The following is a 21,773-nucleotide window of genomic DNA, read 5'->3' as shown; positions in this document are numbered from 1 at the left end:
ATCCTTGCTCAGCTGTAATTCAATTGCATATGGGACCAGCTGTGCACAATGATAAGCTCTTCTTTTATCTTCGAATTCAGGTGCCGGTCCACCTAGGCGTGACCATATTTTTTGATTCAGGAAGTCTAATACCATACACATTCTGTGCATTATATCATTGCCCATGTAAAATTCATTTTGTGTCCCACTCACTATCCAAACATTATGGTGAATTGTCTTTTGTCCAATACTAATCTTCAGCATGCATCTTCCTGCAATTCGGTTTTCAAAGTCTGGACTGTCCAAACCAGAGACATATTGGTTTTTAATTCTAAATTTCGGGATCTCCTCCCTCTCCATTATTTTTTGCAACAATTTCTCATTAATGAAACTCCTTTCCTGTTCAAGCGATAAAGTGGCTTTTGTTGTTTTAGAATAGTCATTTATACCAATGTGAAACCATGGTTGCTCATCTTCCATGTGTATTTCAGCAAGAGTGGTAATGTGTTTTTCTGAATCTACTTTAGGAGCAGTATTCTGTTTGCATGTCTTCTCTTTTAAATAAAAACGTAATGTGTGCTCATCTATGGCAGTCTGCCATTTTTTCCTTGGGTCCAAGTATATTTGTACAGGTAGTTTTTCATTTTCACTCTACATTTTGTCTTGACACAAAAATATCACAGTGACGGTACGGATGCAGCTATTCTGGAGATATACCTCCACTGCATCATTTGTTTTGGCAACGGTGTGACATTCATTTATGTTGCTCTTTTGTGATTTTAATTTCTTAGGTCTCAATGGTTTTTTGGTTAAGGACCACAGTACTCCATTCACCCATCTATGAGAGGAGACAATCTTTTCAGGCAATCTGTTCCCATCATAAATGGAATTTCACAAATGGATGTGACCAATACCTCCTGTTCCATTCTGTGTTTACCTATCTTTATGTCAACCTCGGTGACGTCTATAATAGGCACCTCCTCCCCATTAAAATTATGCACTGGACCTTGATTTTCCTTCACTGTGATCTGATTCTGTGGGGATCTCCCTTCATTGATACTCTTTACCAATTCTTTAGACATAATTGTGGCCTGTGCGCCAGTTTCAATCATTGCAAATGTATTGCATTTTTCTTCTACACTGATGGGAGCATACCTGTCTTCAACTTCCTCTAACACACAAAAGAAGTGTGAATTCTTACTGATTTCAGGGCTCACCTTTCTCAGGCCTTTTTTACTTTTGGCTAAGCACATTGGTAAATGGAAAGACATTTTTCCCTCCTTTTTGCCCATTTCTGTGTGAGAGACTTTATTCATTTCTCCATGTTCAGAGGTTTTTTGGAGTGTGGCCACTGTTCGCCCATCCATCCAGGTATCATCAGAGGTCACACTACAATCCTCCAACTGAACATGTGTAACAACATCATTTAGCAATTTGTCATTGTCTAATTCTGTGCATTTGTGATCATTTAGTGCAGTGCCAGCCCTTTTAACCTCTTCAAAAATATGTGGCTCAAAGAATTCTTCAGGTGATTGACATGTACCCTCCTTTTGAGTATTTCATTTTACTGCCTGTGTTTGGTTATTGTTCTGATTGCCCAGGGAAGGAGTTATAGCATTGCCACTTACTCCCTGCTCACTGGTATTCCCCATGCATGAGTCATTTTTCTTAAATCTGTCTCTTTGTTCTTTTGGAATTTCAGGCTTTCCTATTTCATTTGTACAGGTCTCCAATGTTTGATTTAGCTCTAGGTTAAACCGTACCTCTCTTTTAGATGTATTTGCAATGTCTGTCACATGTTAATTTACTGGTACTTTCACGTTTAAATCATTAGGCATCTCAGAGCCATTATGCATAATTACATCAGAACAATCTATTTTCTTGGCACTGCAGATATCATAAGTACTTAGTCACTTTTCAGAAACCCCCCGGTCATTGCTATGGCCTTCTGCCCCCTCCTTTGATGACTGTTTTTGTGCTGTACAGAGCTTTCCTATTTGCTCAGCTAACATTTTCATTTGGGCCTCGAGACACTGGAATCTTTCCATCTCTCTAGAATCCTCTCTCTGTGGCCTAGATCGATATTGGTTGTTTTCCCCCTGATTGGATCTATTCTGATACCTCTCAGGTGAGTGATTTCTATTGGGGTTGTTCCTGAACTCTTGATTCAGATGTGGAGGGGATCGGGTTGCACCCATCCACTGCTTGTAATCCCCTGGTGGGGAATCATTGTACTGACGTGGAGCATAATTCATATTCTGCCTCATGTCCTGTCTCTCATGTTGTGGATATTGACCCCTATGTTGATTCCCATATATCATGGTATTGGGATCAAATCTAATCTGTGTCCCCAATGTCTGGTAGGGACCATCATTTCTTTGATCCTGATTTTGTCTCTGGTTATTGTTCATACCTGACATATCAGGCCGATAGCCTGCCCGGGGTTTATCTCCTAAGTACCTGGGGCTGATGTAGCTCTCTCTATTACTAGGATCATGTGATTGAAACATTGGTACAGGAAGTGATGATCTTTGTTGATTACCCCTTTGTTCAGGTGTCAAAATATTTTTACCAGGACTTTGAGGAGACTCAAGGGGCATTTTGGCTGACCTGACTTCCATCACTGTTGCTGAGGGTTCTTTAGATTTTGGTCTAGTGTCTTTCATTTTATCACTTTCTCTACCCTGACAATAGAGTACTTCATATAGTTTTGTGCTTTGGTGCACAATCCACTCAAGGGACTTGTCACAATCAAATTCACGGACCAGTTGTGATATTATGTCTTTCTGTAACCCATAGAAGTATGCAGTTTTAAACTCATTAGAATTGGGGTCAAAAGATCCATCAAAGCGAGAAAATGCTCTTTTTAAGTCTTGTAAAAACTGGCGAGCGGATCTATTAGGCCCAGCAGTGATTGTGTAAGCGACTTTCTTTGCCTCCTGCAATGACTGGAAAGGAGAAAAATGACGCCTAATCTCTTTTTCAAACTCTGCCCATGTCATATTCTGCTGCTCATTCAACCCCCTTATGATACTGGCCGTGGGAGCATCTAAAGTTAAATGAAAGTACTGTCTGTATTGTTCCTTGGGTATCTGGAGGGCTTTAAAAATGTCATGAACCGCTTCTAAGTGATCCTCTATGCAGCATCCCCCTCCTTTTTAAATGGTTTGATCAGGGCTTTGATGGATTTCATTATCTTTATAGGGCTACTTGTTGCAATGCATGGAATTGCACTACTTGGTGATTCAACCCTGGTTCCAGGTATATGAGATTGGTGGCGGCCCACAATGGGAGTATCAAATGCCCCAAGGGCGCTGCAACCAAGTTCAGTCACCGGCCCAGTCACTTGGGCACTAGCTCTTTGGGTAGAAATAGAATTCATCTCAACTCCATTGAATGTGGTGCCCTGCCGTCTATCCTGGGACCTGGGAATGCACATTTGCTGTTCCAAGTCCTTACACTTTTTAAGAAGCCTGTCTGCTTCGTTTTGCAAATAGTTGTTTTCATCACTCATTTTATTAATTACCTCCTACATGTCGCACATTTGCATTTGGCATTCATTACATTCTTTGTTTCTCTTGTCTCTTTCTTGACACATTTTAACCATTTCCTGTTCTGCATTTTGGAGATCACTTTCTTTTTCATAATGTTCTTTTTGTAAAATCTGCATTTCTGAAACCATCTCATCTTTATCTTGTCTAATGTGGTCAACCAATGCTTTTAAGTGTACTAATTCTTGTTCACTGTCCTCAAACTGTTTCTTGCTTTTGGACAAGTGAATATCAAAATCTCTGCATTTTAACTACATGTCTTTCTGACATCCTTCTAATTCTGCTCTTAACATTTCCTCCTTTTTACTTTCCCCATCTAGGTCAGCCTTTAACCTGTTAATCAGCTTGGTATCATTTTCTTGTATTCGCAGGGATCTATTCAAAATAAACCAGATCTTGGCGCATAGCCGTATCAGACAATCTTTCTCTGCATGTTTATCAGCTGCATTTAATAACCTTAGAAGGCAGACCTGAATTATGCTGCCTTCTGCAAAAATATTGTCTATTTTTTCTTTCTGCACCTCACCATGAATGCGGTCATGCCATTCTGAGGCACTGTTCGATGACCAAGTCCCATGTGCATATACCTTTGCCTCTAAATATTGCACTAGCTCTGAGAATGTGGTTTCCATCTGAGACATTCTGAAATTCGTTTTTAGTGACACACTGCTATTATGAAATGGGTTCCCTTTAATGTACAGATGGCAGTATGAGAGACACTTTCCATGCCCAGTAGGAGCTCTATGATCACGTTCCCGGCCAACGCACCATAAATATGTAGGGTATTTTGTGTAAATTTGGGGCCTAGCAGTATTTTCTTACCGCCAAAAACAAAGGTCATTTAGCAATGACTACTCCATGCATTTAGATTGAGTTTGGCTTTATGGTGGTATAGTGACTATGCATTATTTCAGTACACAGATGCATTTTGTTGGTATGCATTTTGTTGTGGTATAGTGGTGAGCATAGCTTTCTTTTCTATTTGTGGCCCTAATATACAAAACCCCCTTCTTCTTGCTTGGTCTGTTCGTGTGATCACAAGAGGCCTCGGACCTACATTTATGGATACCACAATTTTCACATATAGCATTCACAAACCCCTGTGGTATTATCACTAATTTATTTACATTAGTGAGATTATATTTCCAGAGGCCTCTCTCTGCTGATTCATGTACGCTCAGCAGACTATTGTATGATATTCCACTCAGAAGCCACACACACATACCCTGAGCGGAATCACGCACACAACTATTTATAATTGCTAATGACATTACTTCATCTGTATAGGAAATTTGACACGTATATACTTAACAACCTCCCCTTTTCTTGTATGGTATGGTTTAATTGCACCAAAGAAAAACGGAAGCAAAAACACCCTTACACAGGCGGTGTGTTATAATAGTTTCATTTCAAAATAGTACATTAACAGCTTTGCGAGGCAGGCCTTTCTAAAATAAACAGAAGAGAAACAAATGCAATAATACAACACATTTCATTTTACATTTGCATCAATGAAAAGAACAGTACATCAATATGACATCATTTAGATGGCAACATTATAATATGGCATTTAAACACAGTGATTTCCTAGCAATATCTTATCTGCCTGAAAAAGACTTCATTCACACGACACTCCCTCAAATTGTACGTGATAATTACCAGTTGTTTGTAGCTTTTCCGCACGCAAAATCTCCTGGCTTGTCGCCTCCGAGAAGTGGCCCAGGGTTTTCTTTTTTCTTTAAAACACACAGCGAGAACATGCAGTTCAATCTGCAATCTGCAGTTCTCAAGCCGGTGCCAAGTGACCAGGAACCCCCAGTCTTTGAAGGTCAACAGTGCAGCTGGAACGACACCTCTCAGCAGCAGAACGAAGGCGACCTCACTGCAGCTCCGCAAAATGTCTTCACCCCTTCCTGGTCTCAGAGCTACCCCAAGAAACCTCTGTTACAACCCCCAGGCTTACGTGTCACCAATCAAATTTACAATATCATATCCTCCTTCCTCAACAATAGCTCACTTTTACAGTAGGCAACTGGATCTAACTGATTTCCTGGTATGCAGAGTGATTTCCTGCAAAGACAGTGAACAGAGCAAAGAAAAAAAAAATCTAAATGCACGTTTAAAAATGAATCTCAGCCTGCCTCCTTTTTCTACATGGAGAACACATTATAATGTTAATGAGTTAGAATTGGTGTTAGTCTTTGTTAATTACGTTAGTCAATCAGGTATCTAATGTGGTCTCCTGTAAGTGAGGCATTGCAAGTGAGAAAAAAAAAATGGCGTGCTTTTAAAATCTGTGGCCTGTCTTCATTTACATGTCCATATGTTACACTGGCAACACATGGCTTGCTGTACCACATTACAGCAATAATATGATCCCATGCAGTGGCGCTGCATTCCAAAATACGCTAAATTATACTACAGTCCCCATTTCTGGCTATGCAAAAAAACATTTTTAGGGAGTAAAGTAAAAAAGCAAGTCCAATTCCAAATGAGCAGTTTTTGTAGGTGAGTAAAAATATATCTTAACTCTAAAATAGATATATTTTTGTAATCCATATTTCTTTGCAGCTAGTAATTCATCCTTGTTAAAATATGTGTTTTTACCTCACAGGTTGAAGCAGGGAGCAGGTTACTATGTATCTGATGTTTACTATTTTTTTTTGTTGGGGATAGCTAACACCTATTTTTTTGTTGTTGCAAATATTTGCCAGTTTGATGGAGTAAAAGTGGCCGGTATGCAGCTTATTTTTTAGGCTTACTTGGGGGCTAGTTAAAGTAATGTCCTATCATTGGAAGGAATAACATATCCATTGAAAGCAACATTATTTTGCTCTTGGCTGGAACTGGGGTACAACTGGTGTTGATGTCAATTGATTCATTCTAGACTAAAGATGGCAAGATACACATTTGGGCACATTCTGAATCGGTGCTTGCATAAAGAATTTAGAGAAACGTGATTAGGCAAACATAACTACTTACCAAATACCCTCTCTTTGGATTTCACTGGCAAATTAAGTAAGAAAAACTGTGATTTTTACTAGGCAATCATTATTTAAATAGACTGTATTCTCAGCTACCTTCCTTCAAACTTTGTATGTGCATATTCAATTATAGATTTCTATCTTAACGTAATAATAATTGCTGTTTATTATAAAGATATGAAATATTCTATAAAGTTAGTTTTATTCTACAAGAAGTTTTTTTTTTGTAATCCATGCTTTTGATTTTGCATCACACTACAGTTGTAGAAAACTACACTACTTTTCTGTTGTTAGTACATTTCAGATCATGGTTCTGGTTTCACTATTGCAAATAAAGAAAAATCAAATTGACAAGAGCTGACATCCTTTAACTTGTACTCACTCTGGTATGACATATCAAATTACCGCCAACTTAGAGCCACCAACCATGAGTAATGAGTTCCAAGCAATCTCTGCTGCCTTATCTGCAATATTAAGCAGCACTTAGCTCTTAAATATTCCATGCAGGGCTTTAGTCTAACCTATTTGGCATGGTAACTACTGTGACCAAGTGGCTGTCCTGTGGATTGCTGGCAGTCTTTCTGGTATTATTACTTTTTCAATGCTTTAACAGCATTTGTTCCTTTGTTCCTTGATGATCTAGTGCACAAATTCATGATTGCGCTGATGGATGCCAAACACCAGGATGTCTGCTTTTCTGCTTGTGGCGTTCTGATCAATCTGACGGTGGATGGAAATAAGCGAGACATTCTGAAAGAAGATGGTGGAATAAAAAAGTAAGAACAATTAGAGATGGGGTGTCTGCCATCACAGTTTTATTGCTTCTTGTATTGCAAATCTGTAGCATATGGAGTGGTTTTTATTAGCTTGTCAAAGTAGATATTGAAAGTAGCACATTCCTATTAGTGGAATCTATTACCTGTGCACAGACAACTAAAGATATGTTCTATTTATGCATGCTTGTTCTCAGAATTTGCCAGCCTACCCCTCTACAACCCATAGGCTGATTCCCACATTCCCAAAAAATTGCCATTCCGTTTGTTAATGCTTCATTGATTATCGGAAGCCTATGGTGTCAGGTCTGGTCTTTTTGACTTTTTTTATCCTGAACCAAAACTGGAAAGGCATTTTATTTTAGTTGTATTTTTTATTGGCATTGCCAATTGTGCTATGATGTAGCTATTGCTATGGATGATGTATATAGTGTTCCATGCCAGAAGGCTCTAGCTTCTAGGCACTCAAATCTAGTGGTTAACCATTACTCCTATGCCCCACCCTCTTTCCTCCATGCTCATGGGTATCTGTCGGATGGAGAAGGGCCCGCAGCCCTTTGCACAGCAAAGCCCTTCAAATTTGAATTTTAGCGTGTTGCCAGGGTGCTCAAATGGTTTAGAGCATGCAGTCTCTGCCTTCCTGCAATGCCCTATGGCCCCTTTTTCCACATGGATGGGATCGGACAACTGCACAACAGTGGTTTGTTTATTATTTATTTATGCTTATCCTTCTTCTTTATAAATGTTTGCCAGGGTTCTACCTAGTTTTATGTTTGGGCAAGACATTTTTTTCTCCTTCAGATCCTGCACTCACAAGATGCTCTTTCTAGTGTGCCTAGGAATAGCTCCCCTCAGGCTCTGTGGAAGCATCTACAGAGGTAGGAGGAGATTTTCATTGTGCTGCCTCCATATCTTCAGGAGTTTGTCAGGCCAAAAAGAAAACTAGTAAACAGCTCTTCAAATGGAGTGTGTCCTCCCACGTATTCCTCATCTTATGATATTCGTACTCTGCCAGCTTTGCTGCTTCAGAAAAAAAAATTCTCGGCAGAGGGCGCTGTGCACGAGGTTGTGGCGTCCATGTCCCTCGACGACTCCGTACCGTGTCACCATCAGTATAAATAGCTGGTGCTGTGCCCGTTGGCTTTAGTTCCGTTTTTCCGATTGCTTCCCTCTCGAGAATGGCGCGCTTTGAAATTTTCTTCTGAAAATGTCATCTTCTTCCACCCCTTCTACTCCCAAGACAGGGTTCAAAAAATGTATCGACTGAATCGAACTGGTCAGTTACAGATCCTCACTGCATTTGTCTTTGGTGCCTAGGTTCAGACCATTGAACGGGCGACTGTAGCTCCTGTCATTCGATGATGGAGAAGGCCCTTCATGAGAGGAAAGGTAAAATGGCGGTGGGGCGGGAAGCTTCTAAGGCCTCCTCGAAGGCCTTGTCAAAAAGACATAGGAAGTCGAGCGATTCGAAAGAAACGGGTCGTCGTAAACACTCTAAGAGATCTCGATCTTGTAGTAGATCGAGACGCTCTTCATCTTCCTCTTCAAAAAGGTTAAGAGGCGACATAGATCTCCCTCTTCATCCTCTGATACATCTACCGAATTGGTACGATGCCCGACTAAGTCGGATTCCCCAAGAAAATGGGAAGAATTTAGAAGGAAGATGATGGAGGTCTTGGAGAATGCAGCCTCGACCCCCTCAAAGAAGTCTCGAAAGAGCCAGACCCCGGTCGCTCCGTTGGACGACACAGGGAAGTCAGGAACTACTGTGGTAAAACCCAGTAGTATGGGTAAAACACTTAAGACTCGAGTCGACGTCAAATCATCAAAGGTTCCTCGAGAATCGAGTGTTTCCCCGACACCGTATAAAAAACAAGTAATTGAAAGCATCGAAGCCAAACGCATTTTCGACGCCTTTTTCTAAGACATCATCTGTGTCCTCGAAGACTCCTTCGATACCATCGAAGGTTCCTTCGATTCCTTCGACCCAAACTCATGGACAGGAAAGGAGATTTACTTCTTTACCTAAGTCAGACTTCTTTAAGTCTATGTCTTCTATTTTTGAAGAAAGTGGCTTTGACGAAGAGGAGGTTTCTCCTTTTGGAGTACAATATGGTACTAGAGAGGTCCCAGAAGAATGAATCGATCCAGAATCGAAAATGAGAGACCTGTGTGATACCCTTCACTCTGCTAGTGGCATTGATACGTTACCTGAGCTGGTGTTTGCAAAACCTGACCCTGCAGAACATGCAGATTCAGGGTACAGGAGTTTAATGAATAGTGGTGAATAGATGGGCTGGGGTAGAGCCTCACCCACTTTTGATCAGGATGATATGACTGACATACTTGATAAGGGCCCCCAGAAGGATCCAGTTCTCCCCTTCTATAGGGCACTTCAAAGAACGGTAGAAAAAAACTGGGAAGTTCCTGATACTGTTGCTGCAATCAAGAGTAATTTTCCTAAGAAGTACAGAACTTCTAGTTATGATCCTGATTATTTAAGCAGGCATCTCACTCCAGAAAGTCTGGTTATTCAGGCTGCAACTTCCTCAAGACAGACAGCATATCCATCTATCCCCCCGGATAGAGAGGATAAGAAGGTGGATGTTTGCGCCCGTAAGGTCTTTACTTCGGGTAACATGACTCTCAAGTCAACTAATGTCACCTCTAGAGAAAGAGAATTGGGCAATAAGGCCAAATACTCCCAGCGCTTGTGCCTCAATTAACGGCGTCTGTGCGTCTGCGATCAATTGTTAATATGAGTGCCTTGCCCAGCACCCACAGTGTAAGAAATATAGAACAATTGCAACAATCGAACTGCACCACACACGAAAAGAAAATGTAAGCCAATAAGTACAAATGTACAGTTGTTTCATTTATGTCATGAACAGCCTGACACGTGTTTCGAGCGAAGCTCTTCCTCTGAGGCACGTAGTCTAGTACAATTTGGGCCACAATTAAAGGAAATGAATAAGTCACGGAGCGAAATCAAAATGCATAACTGAGTTAACTTGTAACGGTCAAGTATAAATAGAACTGCCGGTCGGCTAGGAAATGAGTTCAAGGGAGAGCATACCCTGTGGGATTGCATTTTGGTGGTGGCTGATCATATTCGGGAAGGCGAGGAAAGGGAAGGCTTCCTGAATATTGTCAAAGACGGAAATGAGGCAATGGGGGAATGTCTCCAGTCTGGACTGGATACTGCTGATAGTATCAGGAGATCCATGGCTGCAAGCACAGTGCTACACAGATTTGCGTGGTTGAGGAAGTCAGGGTTTGCACCAGATGTGCAGGCCAGACTTCTCAACATGCCTTTTGATGGCTTGAGGCTGTTTGGTAGAAAAGCTGATGAAAGCTTAGAAAAACTACAGACCTCAAAAGCGGCAGCTAAATCTTTTAGCGCCTCCAAGCGACAGCCTCAGTAACCTTATTCGGGCTCATCTTCCTGGAGAGGTCGTTCTTTTCGATACTACTCCTCTTTTGGTAGACGAAGAGGACAGGCCATTCAAAGAGGCAAGAGAAATGTTGCTTGTGGTGGATGAGGAAAAGGTGCAAAACCAGCCTCAGGAACAGCATCTTTGCCGTCAACCGCTCCTGCAGCCGCCTCCAAATCACTCTGAGGCCTTATCACACAAAATACTGGTGGGAGGCAGAATCTCTCAGCATCTGAAATAATGGCGGGGTGTTACTTCAAATGCTTGGGCACTGGAGACAGTAGCTCAAAGTAACTGCCTTCCCTTCCTAAAAAGGCCTCCGGACCATCCACCGGGAACCAACTCTGTCAAAATTCCAGATCCGCTCCTGTTGCAGGAAATTTTAACCCTGCTAGAGAAAGGTGCAATAGAACAGGTACCTGTAGCGGAGAGGAACAAGGGTTGGTACTCGCCCTACTTTCTCATTCCAAAGAAAGATGGAGGATTGAGACCCATCTTGGACATAAGAAACTTTAACAAGTTCCTCATGAAGGGCAAGTTCAAGATGGTAACCCTTTCTCTGATCCTTCAGGCTCTCAAACTCCAAGACTGGTTGGTATCATTGGACCTTCAGGATGCTTACTTTCATGTGCCAATACATCCCAAGCACAGAAAGTACCTGAGGTTGGCGGTTCTCACTTTCAGTTTCGAGTTCTGCCATTCTGGCTGACCTCCCCCCGAGGGTTTTCACCAAACTGATGGCAGTTGTGGCAGCGAATCTCAGGAGAGGGGGATACACGTCTACCCCTACCTGGGGGATTGGTTGATCAGAGCGCGTTCTCCCAAACAAGCTCAGGAACATCTGTCGATCACCTGTCACTTCCTTCACAAATTGGGCTTCTCCCTCAATTTCAAGAAGTCTTACATGATACCATCCCAAAAGCTCCAGTTTATCGGAGAAGTTTTGGCTACTTCCTCGGGCAAAGCCTTGCCTCCCGAGGTGAGAGCTCTCCACATTCTGCAGATGGTAACAAAGTTCCAGAATGCCCAGCATCTGCCGGCCTTCGATTTTCTGAGGTTGCTCGGCCTCATGGCATCCTGCATTTTTCTGGTACCAGAGGCCAGGTTGAGATCCTGAAATATTTTGTTATTATACAATCTGCTTCTTCAGTGTTCTATGCTATGTTGCTTCATGGGCCCTCAGAACTCAGTGGTCCCAGTTCTCAGGGAGTATGTCAGATCTTCTGCAAGTCCCGACCGCAGTTGCTCAGGATCTACTATGGTGGGCTTGCAACAACAACATCCTCAAGGGAGAATCTTTTTGGCAACCATGGCCAGAGATAACAGTAGTAACAGACACCTCACTCACGGCGTGGGGAGCCCATACCAACGATCTGACAATCAGCGGTCGTTGGTCTCCATCGGAGTCCAAACTACACATCAACCTATTGGAGCTGAGGGCAATCAGACTAGCGCTGAAGGCCTTCCTGCACTCTGTACATGGAAAGAATGGCCTGAAGGCTTGCTGCCGTGTGCGCCTCAGATGCCAGCGACCGGCCCAGGAGGGGGAGGGGAGGGCTCTCTAAATGGGACGGTGTATCTCGGGCCCAAGACGACCTCCAAGCCCGGGGAAAGGACCGGTGGGATCCTTATGGGTTTGAGCACCCGAATCTCATGTTCAGCTGGAGTCTGGGTGGCATTTTCGGGGGCAGTTTCCGCTGTTTTCCTGGGGCTATGCAGGGAGCTGTGGAGTCAGGCTGCCATCTTGCCTGCGCCTCCTGGTGGCCTCCCCAGTTTACGTATTTTAAACTCAATGTTCCTTGAGAGCTTACGGTCTAAGGGGTATGCCTTATCAACTTATCAAGTGAAAATATACGAAAAAACAGAACTGAAGCCAAAGGGTGCGGCCCAAGCCCTTTATACTGCAGATGACGTCGACGCTCGATGGGAGCCTCGGAGGGACATCAGCGGCGCAACCTTGAGCACAGCACCCTCTGGTGGAGACATTTTTTTTCCGAAGCAGCAAAGCCGAAGATATGAATATCGAAGATGAGGAATACGTGTGAGGAACATCCAATCGAAAGACCGTTACAGTTGGTAAGTAACTTGTTCATCTCTATTAATCAAAATCATCAAAAGACACAGCCTCACCTGCTACAACTATGCTGATGACACACAAATAATCTTTAAAATAAAAGACACCCGAGAAGAAAACACAAAACTGGAGAACTGCCTTCGTGATATATTCAATTGGATGAACTTGAAACACCTCAAAATTAACCCAGGCAAAACAGAGATAATGATCATCACAAAAAACGGAGGAGACATCAACTACATCCCCTGGCCAAAAGAACTCCGTACGACCCCAGCGCCATCGTCGTTTGTAAAAAAAAAAATCCGTGGGGTCCTCATGGACAATAATCTCACTCTAGAGCCACAAGTAAACGTTTTACTCAAAACAATGCTTATTGTTCCTGCGAGCAGCAAAATGGATCCTACGGTTCCTATCATTCGCCAAAAAAACGCCATCATCGCTCTGGTCATGTCCAGAGTAGATTACGCCAATAGCCTATACCTCTGTATGCCTGAACAACTTCTAAAAAAAAACTACAACGCATACAAAAAGCGGCAGCCAGACTCCTTCTCAAAGAGAACACATCACACCTGTGCTAAAAATACTACATTGGCTACCAATAAAACAACAAATAAAATTCAAATCAATGGGCATCACGCACAGAGCAATACACAACCAAGGCGCAGAATTCCTGAGAGATGAAATTACGCCTAGATCAGCCAACAAGAACGCTCGGATCAAGCAACGACATCCGCCTGGAACCGAAACCCCACAACAGAAGAAAACTCAGAGGATCCTCTTTCTCTCACCAGGCACTGAATGACTTACCAAAGAATATACCGAACATAAGAAACCACCTAGTTTTCAGGAAACTGCACAAATCCTAGCTTTTCAGTGTATAACTAGAAGACCTCCCACAAGAACACAACCACACCGCTAAAACGATTAATGAAGATACCGATCCCGGTTCCCACCAAGCAACCGAATACCGACAGAATCCAAGGAACGCACTCCACGACATACCATATGACAGACCAAGATGGAAGCACTTAGACTCCTCATCCATAGCATCCTGGCCCTGTACTACACCCGAAGTTCCAGCAGAACTGATTCACATAGATAGTAAGGAAAAGGGGACACCCAACCACTGATCCGATACCTAAGGAGGAGAATAGACGCACCAATCTCACTATACATAGTTCATTAGAATACAACAGGGCGTGCCCCGCGCTAAAACCCTCTACAGTCTGACAGTCAAGAAAGGATAGTAGCAACTAATCCCACCGAACAAGATTTGCCACAACCAGGATTATCCCCCCACTAACCCTACCTTCAAATCTCTGTATACCTAACTCACCCGAAAATTCACACAACCTACTCTCGCCCAGCAAACCGCACGCAATGCACCACACTGCATCAACAACAAACTAACAACACATAAACAACACCAACAGCACACGTGGTCTCGCCCCTGGTGCAATACTAATGCCAAAGCGCAGCAGACGGTCTATACCGTGCTGAAGCCGCCAACAGCACACCACCTTTCTCACTCGCCTACTTCCTCTTCTCCCAACTAACCCAACCCCACCCCCTTCTTGTTTACAGATCCGCAAGAGCACCTGGGGACCAACTCTGTTGGTGACGGTGCGCAATATAAATACCTTTAACATTGAACGTCCCCTAAACTGCAGTACAAAAGCAAATTGCTGCGATTTTGCACTTGATCTCGCGAAAGGTGTTTGAGCTCCCTCACATACATTTACGTCTTATCCTTTATGACCGATTTTGGCAACATTCAAATCAAATCATGGAAGTTCTAGCTCATTCATATTGGTGCTTGCAGAAGAGACAAAGATGTTGTCATTGCAGAATCCGGTGGTCAGCAGCCACTTCGAATGTCTGAGGAGGCTGCATCCTCCGGTGAGTAGTCCTCATTCATAACATGGCTTGCTAGTCCTTCACACCTTTGACCATATGTGATATCAAAATACTTACATGGAACAAAGTAATTCCAGTGGTCATCAGCACGATGTGTGAGTGAGCTCCAAGCTGTAACAGTGGAGCAGGGGTATATTGTGTTTCATAAGCAGGACTCGGCTCATGAAAACTACTGGCCAACTCGCATTGGCAAGGAGATTTTATGAAGGTTGAGTAACATTTGCATGGCACTTGACCTTGCTGGCGCGTATTGGGAGGTTTGAAACTTTTATTTCACATTTACTGCAAACAAAATTCTTTTGTCTGAAGAATTCCATCCATCGCCTCTTTTGTGTTGGTATGGTCACCCCGAGTGGGATGGGAATGCCGAGACCTGGGCCCTGGGGCTAACATTCTCTTCCCCCAGACATCCGGGAAACAGCCCACAATGATTGTGTGAAAATGACAGTCCAACCAAGCTAAAAGCCTACCTCCTCACCTTCGATTTACCCTCTTAAGCTACCTTTCATCTGCCTGCTAGCTAACATTTTTCCCTTGCCTCTAACCTGCCCCTGTCCCTCACCTCCTCTACCTCTACTCTAGCACTTCACCCATCATGGCCACAACCCGAGCACAGCCAGCTGTACCGCCTACCTGCACTTAAAAATGGCCAATGTTGGTTGCCCTTAATCTATATATGTCCATTTATGTATTGTCCCCCGTGACTGGTCATTTGCTCCTTTACACAACCCGGCTAGAATGTCATCAAAATCACCCCATTGTAAGAAGCTTATTGCTTCCCGTCAAATCTGATTTCTTATCTATTGTATGTTCTTTAGTGATCAAATAAAATAAAGATTCATTGTAAACATTCCAGCCATCACCTCTTTTGTGTTGCCCCGGGGGTGACAGCATTGCAACAACTATGAAGTGTGCTTATGGTGACATGCACCATTTTACAGAAAGCACTTGCAAATAATTTGTCACCCGTTACCATGGAGCAAATGCATTTATCTTAAGTGTAGTATTTAAACTAAGGCACTCTCCCTGCACGTTTAGTAGGTTTTTTTTTTAAACTTCATTTTTTATTGGCATTTGTTCTGGAAACAACACGGTACCAAATACCAGTATCTTAAAACCAAATAACAGTGAACAGTCTTGGTCCCCCTTCCCTACTCCCGATCTCCGTTCGTCATCCCAAAGTGGGGCCCCAAAAAAGAAAAAACCATATCCGCTCTTTGGTAAGCCCCTGAGACCCCTTGCACTCCCCCCTCCCCCACCAACCCCCTCACAAAAACGTGTTCAGGTGTGCACAACCACATTCTTCTGTGTCTCGATGGCTCTGGCCCACTTGTTTCTTTGCTGTCCTCTGTCCGCTCCCTCCAAGGTCCCCCCTTCAACCTCTTTCTAGCTTACATGCTTACTGGTCTCGCCGGTCCCCCCTCTTCAAGCCCCCATTTACATAGAAGCGCATTCCACTCCACATTAAACACACTAAACCCATCATGCACTACCACAGTCAACCTCTCCATGACCATCATGCTATGTACTTTCCTCTCCCAGATCTCCTTGAACGGAAGTGTTTCGCTTTTCCAATGTTGGGCTATGGCCAACCGCCCTGCTCTCAGAATAGCTTCTCACATCCTGGGGAGTCTATATTCTTCCCTGCTTTTCAGGGACCCCCCATGAGCATCTGCAGGGGGTCCAGGCCTATCTGGACCCCGTGATTTCTTCCATCCAATTTAACACTTCCGTCCAGTACATCTGAACTTTAGGGCAACGCCACCACATGTGGGCCAGAGATCCCCGCTGGCCACGTCCCCTGGGACACATGGGTGAGGTCCCCGCAAACATCTTGGATAACCTCACGGGATCCCTGTGCCAGCCCATCAGTATTTTAAAGTTGTGCTCTATTAAGGAGGTGAACCGACTGCCCTGGAGGGTTAGTTTGTAAATTCGCGCTGTGTCTTCCTCCATTATATCCTCCCCCACCAGGTCCACCTCTGAAATGTTTGCCTTCCCGCGAGTTAGGATTTGTTCATAGCTTTGTGCAGTGTGGACAAAATACCCCTTCTCGTACCAGACGTGTCGATGACCTTTGCAAACTTGGCGAGCTCCCTTACAAAGACTCCCTCTCCCCCATTTTGGGTTGGTCAATATACCCTTGATTCAGAGATAGTCAAAAACTGAAACTGAGTCCCTTCCCAATACCCCCCGGGTCGCCTCCAGGTCCGGGAAGGTCCCACCATTAAAAAGTTGCCCCCCCCCCCCGTTCCATGTCCATATTGGACCACTTCTGCGAGAAAACCAGACCCTGGAGTGCAAGGTCAAATGGGGGACCCCACACTGAAGACATCGGGGAGGGCCATGTCGAGAGCCTGCGGTTACTTTCAGTGTCATGCCAGATGGACCAAAAAACTCCCAGGGTTGGGTGCGACCTTAAGCGGTCAGGTACCGACCTGAGGGGGGACCAAGAGTAGACCCTTACCTTCAGTGGGTGAGCTGATAATCTTTCAACTAGGTCCTCATGTTGTCCCTCATGTGTTCAGGCATCACTCTTAACTGGGCCACCTTATAGTATAGTCTTATGTCATGGAACCCAAATCCCCCCTTATCCCTCGGAAGTGTGAGCATCGCCATTTTCACCCTGAGCACTATATTACACCATATAAATCTAAAGAGTTCCCCTGTTATTTCTAGGAAAAACCTCCCCAGCAGATGCCTCGGGAGGGCTGTAAATAGATACAGGAGTCAGGGAAGCACATTATTCTTTTTTACCAAGGACATCGGCCCGTAACAGATTAGAACAAGGGTGTCCCACCTTTTTAGATTGGCTGTCAATTGCGCACTGTACGGGCCATAGTTTGCTGGGACGAGTTCCTCTAGATCGCCAGTCACCCGAATACCCAGGTACTGGTATGCTCTTTCATCAATTCTCATGCCCTGATATCTCTTTCCCGAGTCGAATAAAAGGCTGTGCTTAAGTGTGGGCATAATGCATGATTTTGCTACGTCAATCATAAGCCCCCAGAGGGGGCCACATTGTGAAATCTGTGCTGTGAGTGTAGGGAGTGAGCACTGGATGTCAGTGAGGTACCCAAATATGTCCTCTGCAAAAAGCGAGAGCATGCACCCAATCTCCCCCCTAGCTATGCCCCGCATCTGCCCGTTTGCTCGAATCGCAATCGCTAATGGTTCCATCGCTAGGGCATGTAGTAATGGCGAGAGGGGGCACCCTTGTCTCATGTGCCTTGTTAGCATGAAGCCTCTGACAGCCCTCCATTAACGCAAACTCTAGCCCTGGGCCTATTATAGAGTTCCGTCACCCAAGTCCAGATGTTTGTTCCAAAACCATCTTCATCAGGACCTTCATCATGAAGGGCCAATCGACCCTGTCGAATTCCTTCTCTGACTCCAGGGATACCAAGTAAGCGTCTAGGCCCTTTGTCTGTGCACAGTAAATCAGGTTTGTGGTCTTCCGAATATTATCTGATGCTTGTCTTCCATTTATTATGCCCACCTGGTCACCATGCACCAATTTAGGCAATCCCCCCTCCAGTCTCATTTCCAGAACTTTTGCCAGGATTTTTACATCATTGTTCAGAAGGGAAATGGGTTTATATGAGGAGCACTTGGTGGGGTCTATGCCCTCCTTCGGGATTGCTACTATCGTTGCCGGCAGCATTGTGGGGGAAAATGTCTCCACCTGCAGGCAGGGATTGAACACTCACATTAGGTATGGAGCTAACAGTGATCTAAATAGTTTGTAGGGTGTTGTCGAGAAGCCATCCACCCTGGGGCTGTCCCTGACTTCATTCCTTTTATAGCTTGCAGGACCTCCTCTACTGTTATGGGGTGCTTGAGATTCTCCACGATTTCCTGGGGGAGCCCTGGAAGGGGGAGCCCTTCCAAAAACACGTCTGTCTGTGCCTCCTCACCCCTTCCATTCCAACGCATAGAGGGTGCTGTGATACGTGACAAACTCCTCTCCAATGCCTTTTTGGTCGAAGATGGACACACCCTTCTCGGTCTTTATGCTTCCAATTGTTCTACGCTTCCTTTTTTCACTCAATTTCCAAGCAATACCCTTGTCCACCCTATCCCCCTTTTCATAGTATTTCTGCTTCAAGAACAGAAGCTTCTTTTCCGTATCTTGAAGCAGGATGGCAGTTAGTTGGGTTTTTTAGCGCTGGAGTCCTTTCACCTTTGCAGGTCATATGTATCCCCCTGGGGACCACCTGACTAGATTAGCGCAATCCTTTGGCGTAGGTCCCATTCCTTCCTCCCCCTCCCTTTTTTTTCTTCTGGGAGCCTCCTCGGTATCATTAAAGAGGAAGTATTCCTTGATTCCCGAGAGGAGTTCCTGTTGCACCTCCCTATCCTTCAGCAGTAAATCATTGCACTTCGAATTCCCCCCACCCCCTGGTTCGATGTCCGTCCCAAGCCCACAGAGATACTTACCATATCATGGTCTAACCATGAGATTGGGGTGACTTGAGAGTCCAAAATCTGTGCCTTAAGGGTTGTATCTGCCAAAATCAGGTCTATGCGTGAGTATGAGTTATGCACCACTGAGAAGTATGTGAACGACCTATCTCCTTCAAGGGGGGGAGAGGGGGAGTCAAACTAGCCCAGAACCTCATTTACTTGCTTAATGCTTACTGAGTCCCCAGTACTTTCCCTTGTGGGAGGTCCCTTACTGGGTCTAATACCATGTTAAAATCCCCGCCCCACCACCAGTTGACCCTCTACAAAAGCAATTAGTGCGTCACTCACCTCCTACAAGAATTTGCAGTGGCCCAGATTTGGGGCATATACAGATCCCGAGGTGATTCGGGCATCTTGCAGCAGACCCTTTAAAATCCCCTTTATAGAGCCCATGAGTAAGAAGTCAGCAAATATTGATATGGAAATCAAGATTTGTGGTCAGAGCAGGGAGTCAGTTAAACAATCTGTAAGATTTACTGATACTCCAACAGGGGGTAGAGTGATGAAGTGGGACTGGTCCTGGTTGGCAGGGGCTCTCTCTGCTCCTACGTATCAGTCAAACATCCTGAAAAGAAATCTCTAGCTGATTCCCGTCAGTTTAAAATCTTGACATGGAACTCTAGAGGTCCTAGTGCCCTAACATAGAACTAAATTAATTTGTGCGATTTTTATGGTACTGTGTGTATACAAGAACATAGGCTGACATCCCCTTCTAGCTTGGAAGGATATCAAACTTGCTTTCAACCTGCAAAAAAAAAAACACGGTTGGGTCATTATGACAGTCATTAAGATGAGGAGCAAAGTCCCTGATATCTACAAAAGGATACTAAACAGAGGACTTGGTTATCCGAGAAGGGGATGGAAACATGACTATATTACTGATTGATGTTTATTGGCATGAGGGGGTCTCTGTTTTGGACCTATTTCTGAGTGAAATTGTTAACTGCTGTCTGGAACTCATGGTGGCAACAGTAATGACAGACACAAGTGATCACAGTTCAAGGGTGTTTATTATACTGTATGCAGGTTGGAAAAACGCCTAATCTAAACCTAAATCTAAGATGGGAGCAAGCGTCGACCATCAATTGAAAATAAGGCAGTCCCAGTGGCGTTGTCAAATAAAAAGGGCCTATACTAAGAAACCTATTGCCAACCCTTACAACTAATACAAAAAGGGTGTGGGATAGTTGTCAAGAAAAAGAAAGAAGTGTTCACAAATAATAGGTCAGGATATGGTAGCTTGAGTCTCCCTTCCCCATGCTTTAAGCACGGGGTAAGGTGGGAATGTGGAGCACAGTAGACTCTCAAGATTCCCTAGCACGAGACGACAGTTCCTCTTGCAGCTATCAGGATTGTCGATGGCCAAGTCTCGTTTCTCTTGAAAGTCTCTTGCCTTAGAGGGCCTGACGTATTCAACTAACAAAACAAAAGTTCCTTCAACAAGCAAATGGAGTTCGGTTTCCAATGTTCTCTGGGTGATGGGTTCACTCATGGCTCCCCCTCTTCTGGACCCAGGCCCTTCTCGAATCTCAGCCTCCCTTTCCAGGTTTTGGTTCTCCTTCACTTTTGTGGGATTCACTCCCCTTTGTTTCTCAATGAGCCTCATTACGAGTATGGAGGTAGCCATGTTGCTATTAGCGCCATGGCTGCCTCCATACTGGGCTCCAATACCGGGTTCCTTCAATGGGGAATAACCGGGTCATTCCAACATTGGAGGACCCGGTAATTCCTCCTTGATGGAACCATTCCCCATTCCCATTTGAGCCCCCGTAGGGCTCAATGGGAATGGAGAGGGAGCTCATAACGGACAAGTTAGTAGCGGCCCGTTATTAGCTCCCTCTTCCCCTTGCGGGACACGGAAAGGAGGTCTGGTTTTACCACACGTCTGACTTGGGTCCCGCAAAGGGAACCTCGTAATAGGCGCTCCCGTAATGAAAGGTGCCGGTCCCGTACCGGCACCCTTCATTACGGGAACGCCAGAGTCGTAATGAGGCCCAATGTCTTTTCAAACAGTTCCAGTGGACATTCCTCTACCTGATTCACCTTTGTCAACACACTGTTTCTTGGGACTTTAGACTTTGCCCCTTCTTCGTTAGCATCCCTCTTCCGGGTTCACTCTTGCCAACTTCCCATTCACTTTGTTTTCAATTATTATTTTATTTATTTGCATTTATACAGCGCGCGCACAGCCCGGGGGCATTGAGGCGCTGTTACAAGATAATGGCTTAGTTACAATACATATTACAAATGTGATATTGCAGCACAGGGTTACATGTCGGGCTGCATATCATGCTTCATTATCATAGGATACAGTTGTTTGGCAAAAGACACACGTAGTAGAAAGCCAATAGAATACATTTGTTTGACAATATGCATGGCAATAGCTGGGTAAGCGACTTGGAGGTGGTGTGTGTCATGTTTTAGGTGAACAGGCTAGTTTTGATTGCTCTGTGGAAGACGAGATGAGAAGGTTCGGCTCTGAGGGCACGTGGCAGTGAGTGCCAATGTCTGGCGGCAAGGAAGGGGAAGCCTGCACCCCCACCTCTGATCCGTTTAACTTTGGGAACAGGCACTAGATTGGTGTAAGGTGTTCT

At 44.3% G+C, this 21,773-nt stretch overlaps 1 protein-coding gene across 2 annotated transcripts in view; it reads left to right on the top strand.

Moving 5' to 3' along the window:
- The window catches only part of ARMC2 (armadillo repeat containing 2), a 948,787-nt gene that overhangs the window by 835,318 nt on the left and 91,696 nt on the right, over positions 1-21,773 (top strand). For both annotated transcript variants that reach the window (XM_069606547.1, XM_069606546.1), the window contains one exon: positions 7,158-7,290. In XM_069606547.1, the coding sequence (XP_069462648.1) occupies positions 7,158-7,290 (133 nt within the window). The remainder of the gene's footprint in view (positions 1-7,157; positions 7,291-21,773) is intronic.

Source organism: Ambystoma mexicanum, chromosome 4p (assembly GCF_040938575.1).
Source record: "Ambystoma mexicanum isolate Mex_15411 chromosome 4p, UKY_AmexF1_1, whole genome shotgun sequence".
NCBI classification, from domain to species: Eukaryota; Metazoa; Chordata; class Amphibia; order Caudata; family Ambystomatidae; genus Ambystoma; species Ambystoma mexicanum.
The sequence above is the reverse complement of the archived record's forward strand: the minus strand, read 5'-3'. Positions and strand labels throughout refer to the sequence as shown.